The sequence below is a fragment of the Pleurodeles waltl genome, chromosome 11, assembly GCF_031143425.1.
Source record: "Pleurodeles waltl isolate 20211129_DDA chromosome 11, aPleWal1.hap1.20221129, whole genome shotgun sequence".
NCBI classification, from domain to species: Eukaryota; Metazoa; Chordata; class Amphibia; order Caudata; family Salamandridae; genus Pleurodeles; species Pleurodeles waltl.
The window spans coordinates 597,262,922-597,274,363 of record NC_090450.1 but is presented as its reverse complement, the minus strand read 5'-3'; the positions used below and the strand labels follow the sequence as shown (position 1 = coordinate 597,274,363).

The window sequence follows — 11,442 nt, the reverse complement described above, 5'->3', positions numbered from 1 at the left end:
TTTGTGGCTCCTCTCAGATTCCAGAACTTTCTGTCACCAAAATATGAGGAAAACTTGTTTTTTTAGCCAAATTTTGAGGTTTGCAAAGGATTCTGGGTAACAGAACCTGGTCAGAGCCCCACAATTCACCCCATCTTGGATTCCGCTAGGTCTCTAGTTTCCAAAAATGCACTGGTTTGGTAGGTTTCCCTAGGTGCCGGCTGAGCTAGAGGCAAAAATCTACAGGTAGGCACTTTGCAAAAACACCTCTGTTTTCTGTCAAAAAATGGGATGTGTCCACGTTGTGTTTTGGGGCATTTCCTGTCACGGGCGCTAGGCCTACCCACACAAGTGAGGTATCATTTTTATCGGGAGACTTGGGGAAACAGAGAATAGCAAAACAAGTGTTATTGCCCCTTGTCTTTCTCTACATTCCTTCCAATATAAGAGAGTGTGTAAAAAAGACGTTTATTTGAGAAATAGTCTGTGAATATTCCAATGTTATTCCTATTTAAATGCTTTCAGGCTAATTCAGAAAGACAGGTAAGGGTATGTAAAATAGTATTACTGCAGTACTATGTTATAGATGCTAAAATGCTTTTTTGGACAGTCCCCATATTCTTTAGTATCTTCCTCATGCTAAATGTGTTATTATGTTGGATTGTCTCACTAGACAAACTGTCTCCTTTCCTGCCTTTTCTGTCCATGTCCACATTTTTTGCTGCTTTAAATTATGCAAAAAGGAATATCTGAAAAACCTTCTATACTTTACTTCAGATTTCTGTGGAATGATTGATAGGCTATATGAAAATCTGTTTTGCTATCAAGCCCTATCAAAGCTACTCAAAATAAGAAAATACATACATACAAGTCTTTTGGTATGATGTGTTATATAGGCAAGCATGTGGTGTGAATTGTCATGCATTGTTGCAGTGTTGTTGAGCGTGGTGTGGAGGGGCTTAGTCCAACATATTCTAGTTAGGGATCCCACCTCACTCTGTCTTCATGACACCATAGGGCACATTTGGAAAGACTTTGTGCCGCTGCAAAGTAACACAATGCCTTGAAATGTTAAAAAGTTTTGCCCTTGAGATGTGTCATTCTTTAGGGCCTTTGTTTGCATACCTCTTTGAGCTGCTTTGCTCCACTTTGAGTCAAGATGACATTGCATGGGTGGTGAGTGGGTATTCCAGTGCAAGTGTTTTTAGAGCAAAGTTCGATCTACTAAAAATTGTAATACTGGGCTTGCACCAAAAAATAACGTCTCAGTGAGGTAGGTGTGAAGTTGCAGAGGAATATTTATTTCTTCAAACAGCTCACACATTTCATGTGTGCTGCACTGTACAGCACACTTTCAATATGTGAAATTAAAAAATTATGCAGACATAGGATTTTGTACTGGAAGGATTTACACCCTGTACAAATCTAATCTAGACATTATGCACACACCTTTGCATTATGGCGCAAAGGTGTCTGTGTGGTACTAGACAGCTTGTTTGGGTGCCACTGCAGAAGACAGAGAGCAGCAGTAGGCATTGTTTAGTAAATGTGACTAAGCTACTTTACTCTGCTTGCTTTGCTGTGTTGCGCATGAAAGTTAGCAAATCTGCTCCCATGTTTCTATTTTGAATCATTCATTTGGTGAACGTATTTAATGAGAATAACTTTAACATAAAAGTCCAAGATTGAAAACACGATAACATGAAGCTGGGTGGGAACCCTAGGTGTGATGGGACGTGGTGAAATATGTAGTATAGTACGATGCAATAGGGAGTGGTGTTTAGTTTGCTTTTTTTGGAGCCAGCGGTTAAATACTTGCATTAAAGATTTTCTATCATTGCCTTAATACGAAATCTTCTAACACGTACATCATAGTAGCTTGTAAAAGCAGGGGCCATGTGCAACTTTCACTTTTCTCTGAACATGCATATCCAGTAATGGAATCAAAGATAGTGACTGTCATGCCATTTAAAAACATTGTCCCAGATTTAATAATTTTTCATGAAACACATCACAGAAACCAATTCTGCTACCCTGTGTTGTGCAATGGGGAAGTTACAGCAGACATAGCTAATAAAAATGGCCTGCTACTTCAGTCTTCAACTGAGCTGGCACTCTAAAAAGATGCGTTGAATAACGCACAACCTCTCAGAGGTCAGTGTGTTCTTTATGGCATAAGATTTGTATTGGAGTATAACCTTCAAGTACAGATTTGTGTGCCAATGCAAACATGGAAGGAGACTGCGCACTGGATATGTGCTCTGCACTTCAGTACACAGACAATGCACATTTTCTTTCTGAGTAATGAAAACATTTCTCCTTGTTACAGCCTGCTTCAAAGAGGAGTTAGTTATTAATGCAAACCCCACCCTAGCTATCCGAGGGCCAGATTTACAAGAAAGTAGCACATCAGCGAGTCACTTTTCTTACAATACAGTGCACCATGGCAAACGTTAGGACAATAGTGTCAAACTGTTTGGTGCTATTGTGGCACTTTAATGCACTTGAGCAGAGTACAAGGAGGTCCATTGATTTCAATTTGTGTGTCATTTTAACGCCTTCTTTGAGCAGGTGTTAAAAATGAAACAAAAAATGGCACTGTGAAATCTTGTAGATTTCACTGTGCCATTTTTGTGGGCCTCATAACGTGGGAACACCCTCTTTCATTCATTATGCCTGGTGCAGGCATAATGTGGGGCACAGGGGGCTCAATGTGGCGCAATGCATGCATTGCACCACTTTGTAAACCAGGTGCATTGAAAATTGCATTGTTGACCCACATTAGCAGAAAAAACAAATTATGCAAATGTGGTACAAGGTGGCGCTAGGACCTTGTAAATCTGGCCCTTAGTATAGCAGACTTTGCTTCTAAACCCTTGGGTGTTTGTGCTAGTCTCCCAAATTGAACCCCAGCAAAGCACCCTTGGTATAAAGCGAGGCAACACAGCAGAAATAGTTTTTTGAGCTAAGTGCCTTTTTGCACTGGAAAGTAAATACCGTGCACCACTTTCCATTTGCTCCATCACTTTACCGTGGTACACGGCCGTTGTCTGGTGTACCAGTTTACTGGTACAAGTTATTATACTACTCCTTTAATCAAAGTTACAAAAGATTTCAAATATATTAAACATACACATCTCATAGATTTCTTAGAAATAGGGTCCATAAGGGTTTCATTATGGTTTAAGCAGCTCAACTGATAGGTCCCTGTAAATATTTTTAATGGCCTTTCATTCGTGTTTTGACTGACATAAAAAAGGGCATTTTTGTGAGAGGCATGGGCCGCCAGAGCGCCACTTGTTTTGAGGCTCTGAAGACGCAAGCCTCTCAACCATATCTATGATGCTACACAAAACCACTTTGTGTAGCTTTGCATGTCCTCACAGAAATGGAGTAAGACAAAGCAACACAAGTTGCTGAGTTGCCTTACTCTGTGCCAGGGAGGCATTCCATGGGTGTTGCTGTAAGTTTTCCCACGCAACAGCCATGGATTTTGATGCTGCCCTAGACTTGCTTAACCATGTAAACCTGGGGCAATCCCAAAAATGTACACCTCCCATGAGCTGGCATAATGAGGAGAAATATTTTAATTTCTTGTTTTTTACTCTTTCCATGTGTACTGCATTGTGCAGCACACATGGAAAGAGGAAATCAGCTCTCTGGATTATTTTTGTGCAGTAAGGTGTCCCTTCCTGCACAAAAACAATCCTGCCCACAATGCAAGCACCCTTGCACTAAGGTGCAAGGGTGCCTGGGTTATATTTGGCAGCAAATTGAGCGCTAGCTCAGGGGGAAAGAACAGGAATTCACTGTATTTCATAAATATGGTGCATTCCTGCCCTTTCACATTGGTGTAGAGCAGCGCAGCAAGAGGACTTGTAGAGCTGCCTTATGCCAATTCCTCATAAATATGGGTCTAAGTTTTTGTTTGAGATTTTATGGTTATCAAAAACATAGGGCCTCCTCAATTAACAAGGTCCTAGCTGCACACTTCATTACCGAAGTTACATTTTTTGATACTCCAGTGGCATAGTGTGCCAGTCCATATTTACAAGGCCACGCTAAGCCACCTTGTGTGGATTTTTCATGGCCTTGTAAATATGGACTCCTTTCACTCATAACTGAGTGAAACGGGCCTTCCATTGTTGTTGCTTGGGGTGTTCCCATGCAAAGCCCTTGGAACCCGAAAGAGTCTGATGCACTCCCAGATTTACAAATCTAGGACATCAGATTCCTACGCCACCTCAGGGGTGACATCAGAGTGATGCAACTGGGAGAAATATCTTTAATTCTCCCAGTTTTGTCCTCTTTCTATGTGTGCTGAATTCTGCAGCACAAATATTGCCAGATTTACAAGGCCCAAACACCTTCTTGCACCATATTAGTGTCTTTTTTTTACACCAATGTGGCTCCCCAAGGCAAAAATCACTGCGTCATATTTACAAAGTGGCGCAGTGCATGCATTGCGCCACTTTGCAACCCCTTGCACCAGATTATGCCTGGTCCAGGTTGATGTATGCAAGGTGAGGTGTTCAGGCGTTAGAGGCCAGCAAAAATGGCACAATTCATTCTACGAGATTTGATTGCATCATTTTTGGTGCCATGTTTAATGCCTGCTCCTACACCTATTTAAGTTTTACCAACTAAGACTTTCGTTTGCAAAATAAATTCGTTCTCAAGTGATTGCGTTTCTCTGTCGTTCTACATACCAGATAGTGCTTTTGACAGTATAATTATCAGTCGTCATCATTCACACTACCTCCATTGACAAATGCTAATGTTTTCTTCCTGAGAAGACACGGCTGTGAAAGCAGTTGCAGCGTTCCCCACTCGAAGCTGAACATGAAAAGGAACATCCTATCAGAATTTAAATTACTTTTTCAGCCATTCCTCTGCAGCAATTTTGGGAGGCTAATATCTGATTTTCGACTTTTACCTACACTACACATATAATTGGAGTTGACACCATTCAGTGGACTTGCATTCAGACCTGAATAAACATTCGTATCTCCACGATTGCACATCATTTGTCAAAATCCAAATAAAAAATGATTGCGCTATGATCTTAATGCACAAAAAACCTGTGCTTGAATTTAAAAAAATACGAAACAGCAACCTAGTGATAAAAATGTTACAACACCGGGTAGAGAAGGCCACTTCGAAAAATACGGAAACATAAGACAGCATTGGGATCTCGTTGCAAAATCATAAAAATTAGAGCCTCGGAATCACCGGTGATGCTGCTTTATTGTGAAAAAATAACTGTATATAAAACGCACTTGTTTTAAAGCTTTCGAAAGGGTTGCATCAAACCATAACAAGATGTTCCAGGGATTCTCGGTGATGTTACTATTATTTATAATATTGAATGTTTTTCGATCATTTTCTTAGGTACAGCTGTCATACTATCTAGATTCTTCAAAATATGTTTCTGTATTTCTAAATAGGTCAATACTTCAAACCAGCACTCTTCTTGTGTTGTCCCTTCCACCAAAGTGCAGAAAGTTCCAAGATCTTTGTTCAGAGTTAACAGTGCAGGTTGTCCTGTGGCTATCTGGATGCAGGATGTGGTTGATTTTGCTCATTGATCGACACACCAATACAGCGATAACATGTTGCAGTACTTTACCTCTAGGATCTTTCTTTGATCTAATAGTAACAGGAGTGAGTAGTAATAATACGTTTTTGAAAGTGAGTAGCTCCTAGAGTATTAGAGCGAGGAAGGAAAGTTGTGGGCGAGATGGTTTTAATGGTCTTTACAAGCACTAATTTTCTATGTATATCTATTGTTGTGCAAGGCGTTGCGTGATAAAGCACAATTTAGGTTGTTCTTCTGTTTGTTGGACATGCTTCACAATACAGCTGCAAAACAAGGGCTCATTGCTTTCATATGTTTCATTCTACAAAAATATGGACCAAGCATGCAAGACCTAATCCACAAACTTTTTTGGCACAACTACGTTCAACTTGGATGTTCAAATGAATAAATTTGCAACAGTGGAGTCATGATCAGGTTTTGATTGGCATATAGGATTTGTTGCATGAATATTCAATCAATTTGGAAGAGTTTGGAAGTATCCTCGTGTGGATCCACCAGCAAACTATTTGAACATTCACAATGTTTCAGGTTTTAGATTGTTCACCAAATATTTGCAAATAGATACTCAAAGTGAAAATTCTTGAAAAAAGTTTCTATGAGGAGCTGGATTTTATGTGATTTCAGTGTGGATTGTGGGTGGAGCTCTGACAACGTTGACTGGAGTTTAGAGAAAGGGGCTACTAGTTAGGGAAACATGTTTTCCACAACTTGAAAACGTCTTCAAGAGCAAATGTATTATTATATTACATTTCCACCAAGAATAAGTAAAGGTGTTATATTTCCATGTGCGAAAACTATTATATGAGTCAGTACTCCCTGGAGGAGTGACCATCTCACAGTCTCATGCATGCTCTCGAGATCCTGAATTCTTATATAGTTTGACATTAGTCGAGTGTAGGAGTAGCACTACTGGAAAAACTTTTTGATTTTTAATCTGGAAATGTTGTCAGTCAAGTCCCTGGTGAATATGGTTTAGCCAGAGTTTCTTTCTTTTCCTGTAAGATGAGTCTAAGCTGGCTAATTCTGATATACCGTGGACCACTGATTCACTCTCACTTTGATTTAAACAATGCAGGCAGTGTACTGTGGTTTTTACTTGTGTCAGTGTTTTCCAAATTAGCAGATAGGAGAAAGGTGCACATGATTTTAATACAGTCCAGCCATATTATTATTGACCATGAATATTTTTAAACTCTGAAAGTTTATTGCACATTGTATATGAATGTCCGAACTTTAAACTATAACTTCGAAAAACATGTATACTTGCAATGTACTTTTCCTTCAAACATGGAAAATAAAAGTGAAGCATAAAACAAATTATAATCTTTAGTTTTGGAACGATGACATAGAAAAATTATTTTAAAGACAGTGTTTGAAAAGATTGAGTTCTGAAAGGTGGGCAGAAATCGTCATAATTCAGAAATGGGTGATTTAAATGTTAAAGCAAGAAACGCCAAGCTTTGCCTTAAACATTTTCCGCTACTTTCATTTTATTGATTTAATAGCTTCAACCGTTGGTCCACATAGATAGTAAACAAAGTTAGGAAACAACAATAATTAGAAGAATCGGTTTTTCGTCTCGTGAAATGTCACACATCAAGCCAAGCTTGAGAAGGAACGATAAAAACAGAGATTTAAATTTCCCTTCGAGGTGTTCGGATTTCTCAGGTAGAATCTTATGTTCTGTTCCTCTGATTGTTTTGAAAAACTACCATTCTCTAAATCAAATGCTATCTATCTATGTATCATCTTATTCACGGTTTATGTTTAAATATCTCTTTGAAGCATAAAATGTTCTAGGCGCGTATGTAAATTAAATATTTTAGTAGTGCTTTTAAAAGAGATGGGTTTCTATGATGGAATAAGTTGTCTGTTTTCTACATCAGCACAATTGTTTTCCAGCAAGAATCCGTCCAAGGTCTTCCAAAAAGACAAAAACGGATATCTATAAACCTGGTCTTTCACGGCACGACATGACTAAGAAAAAGGACAAGATGATAATTTATCGTTAACATATTTTCATCAGAAAACGTTTCTCTTCAAACCACTCTGCTAACTCATCATTTGTACTCATTCCTACATATTCAAGTTCGAGCAGCAAACTCCAATCACGTTACTGCTTTCACTCCATCATTAATGCAGCTCCGTATGATGTTGTGTGACAAAGTTAACGTGAGGACTTTTCATGTGATAGGATGCTTTTCTCGATGTGATAAAAAAAATGTGTGCAACTCCGTGCAATTGAAGTTTTTGGTGGAAAGCCCCGAAACACTAATACCGCACCAAAAGCTTTGCACTGACTAGACTAAGAGCAAAGTCTACCGCTAACCTGGAGAAACACTGCACGATAGCTCAAACGTCTCATACATAATATATCTATGGTGGCAACATAGGCTTGAAAAATGTCTCAACAACCATAATTTTGCACAAATCTATTTTATAATTCCATATAAATACAAAGTACGCCCACATTTTCATCTTCACTATTTTATGATGAAAAGGATTGACACCATTAAAAGATGTATTTTTATAATTATACTTCTTTGCGTAGGCATTTGTGTAGTTTGAATTAAGATGTGTCCAGCATTAATACTCCAAGACCGGAGTCGCTCCAGATTTTTTTATATTCATAAGATCACATTTTACATGTAATTAACTTAAATGGGAACATTTTACATTGCCAGTGGCTATCTAAAGAATGGCATGGTTGTGGCTCTCAAGGACAACCCTGGAAAAACCAGGGAGACTTTATCTCAGAAAGAAAGAATGTTGTAGCTGTCATTTATGAATAAAGATCTCTTTGTTGTAAATTTAATGTAAGGAAATTAGGAGCATCACATGTTCATTTTTTCAATTATTTTGTTTGCTATATCTCACATTGATCTTTCAGAGTGCTGTGACCACGCTTTCTGATAATAAAGGATAAGATCTGATTTGGCGAGTAAGGCACCAGATAAGAGTTAGAAACTGCGGCAATGTATGTCTCAGTCCATACATTGCGTGAGCTAGTGAAAAAAAACCTCTTCTGCCCTAGCACCTTCATTGTTTCTCTAGGGGACTGACCTATGAAAGGGTTCACCTCATATTTTCTTTAGAGCAGAGGCCTTTAAGGATATAGCTTTAAGAAGAGTTACCTCTAAGATAACAATTGGACAGTAAGACAATTTTGAATTATCATGACTACTACATTGCCATCCTGATTTACATCCGTAGTTGAAAGATCTAACATCAAGCAGCAACAATTCAAGACATCAAACACTTAAATTAAATTCAGAAATTACAGCAGTCCTTAAAACTGTGGAATTCGCAATATAGACAGTAACTGTGTAATGGGCTATGTACTGTTATTTCACAAATATATTATAGTATCTCCAAATGCCCCATCGAATACAATTACAACTTATGTTTTTTTACTTCCACACAAAGTAGTGATAGTAATGTTTATATGATTTCAACTTGGTGAAATTGTGAGGACATTGTCACATGCTATTACCACAGTAAAGCTGATTTGCAAATGCCATAGTATGTTATGCTTTGCACAGTCCTAAGGGAAGGAGTAACTGACGGATGCTGTGATTTTAAAGTCCCTTGTGAAATATTGGTAGTACAATTGTTACAAAAGATGGATGTACATATGTTCATAACCGGAGATAAAGCCATTGAATACAGCTGAATATTACATGTCAATGTAAATGCAAATGCACATTGTTGAAACATCAGATTTGAGAATGCTTCAGGACAGTGTGTTGGAGTAGAAACTAGATGCCTCTGAGACAGTTTTTGAGACACTTCGGGAGGATCCATTTGATGTTAAATCAAGAGAGAGTCTCTTAGTCTTGATACTATCATCAGGGTCTTCATCATTGGCAGTGAGTACAGAGGATACTGTTGTTTCCACACGACTAACTTTGTACATGCTGCATTGGGTTTGAAGATACCTTGTAGATCTCATTTCCAAACCTTCATATTCACCAGCACGTATAAATGGGCACCATCGAAAAACATGCTTAAACCCAATCCGAAATCTATTTAAAAAAAGATGAGAAAAGAAAGACAATTTTTAATAACAAAATTCTGACGTGGATTTATTCTGTAGTTTTCAAAAGTGTTGCACACATAAGTATGAAAAGATTAGAATAATGCACTTAAAGAGCAGGAAACCGACTAGAACATTGGCAATAATTATTTTTACCCTGTTGGTAAGTATGGAAATGTATGTAATGCACAGGACAGCGTTTTGTTTGCAATGTATTTTATAGTGCCAATAGCATTTATATATTCACCTCAAACTGTTCCTTCCCCAAAGGTGGGGGCGTTTGAGGGAAAGAGGATTATATGGGCGATCATTGTCTGCATCCTCTCTGAACACAATCTTAATGACAACAAGTAAACAAAGCGCATCACTATAAGATAAATGTTTCACCAAGTGAATTGCCCATGTAGTTGTGTACGAATAAGGACCAAGGAATAACAGGACATTACATAAAATTGCAACCAACTTGTAAGGCAATGTCTCACGCACAACCCTAGTCTAAAGCTTCACCACAGACCAATACATTTGCCAGAAATGGCAGATAGGCTCTCTGTGTTTACAGGGAGTACTTAGTTAGGGAAACAAGATACAGGATTCAGATTAAAGGTTTAAAAAGCTCACGTTCATTCATTTTGTAATCCTTTTTATTCAAGGAGGGCAAATGAGATAATGAAAACTGCACTGTAATGCATGGGAGTCTTTATTACACTCACATGTAATAGGACATGTGAGGCCTTACCTTAAATTTTTTGTAGTTTCTTGTAATCCTGGGCAACAGAATGTGGCATGTGAAGTGTAACTTTTGTACTGCTTCCCATAAATCAAATAAATACATTTTTGAAGTAATGCCATTGATTAGGTGTCATGTTGCTCTATTAAACATACATTAACGAACTGAGTGATTAGTTATACAACAATATGTTTGAGGATATGCTATCAACATGATTGATTGAAGAAAATGGATTTTTAATAACTTGTAGTATACCCTTACTTAGTTTACATTAACCAGTGTATGAATTATAGTCATGTAGTCCTGAAGTGGAGTTTATCAAGATCCATATTTAGAATAAACAGACAGGTTTCTTGTAACCGAAGAAATAATAATTATATTCACCCAATAAGACATTTCTGTTGTCTTTCAAACCATGACAGATGTTAACATTTGGGGGAGGGAGGATGTCTACATTTTTATGGATTTTTATGGAACCCAAAGCAGACCCGAAAGACCTCATGAACTACCGTCCCATCTCTCTTCTCCCCTTCCGCGCCAAGGTCGCTGAGAAGAAAGTGAACGCCCAACTGTCTTACTTCCTAGAGGAAAACAACGCACTTGACGCCTCCCAGTCTGGATTCCGCAAGAACCACAGCACTGAGACTGCCCTCATCGCCTGCACAGATGACACCAGAGTGGACAAGGGCGAGACCGTTGCTCTCATCCTTCTGGGCCTCTCCGCAGCTTTCGACACTGTATGTCACCAAATCCTCCGTGCACGTCTTTTTGACACAGGAATCTGACACAAGGCCCTAGACTGTCTCACCTCCTTCCTCGCCGAAAGAACCCAAAGAGTTCGCCCCCCTCCCTTCCGGTCCCCAGCCACCAAGATCATCTGTGGGGTCCCCCAAGGATCCTCCCTCAGCCCCACCCTCTTAAATATATACATGGCCCCCCTCGCCAACATCCTCTGCCCCCACGGAATCACCATCATCTCGTACGCAGACGACACCCAACTCATCATCTCCCTCACCAGGAACCCTTCCACCACCAAGACAAACCTACAAGCCGGGCTCCTCGACATCGCCAAATGGATGACAGCAAGCCACCTCAAACTCA

General features: G+C 39.0%; 1 protein-coding gene across 2 annotated transcripts in view; it reads right to left on the bottom strand.

The window, feature by feature from the left end:
- Window positions 1–6,770: 6,770 nt before the first annotated feature.
- The window catches only part of TACR1 (tachykinin receptor 1), a 1,875,561-nt gene continuing 1,870,889 nt past the window's right edge, over window positions 6,771–11,442 (bottom strand). For both annotated transcript variants that reach the window (XM_069214112.1, XM_069214113.1), the window contains one exon: window positions 6,771–9,603. In XM_069214112.1, the coding sequence (XP_069070213.1) occupies window positions 9,312–9,603 (292 nt within the window). In that variant the 3' untranslated portion in view covers window positions 6,771–9,311. The remainder of the gene's footprint in view (window positions 9,604–11,442) is intronic.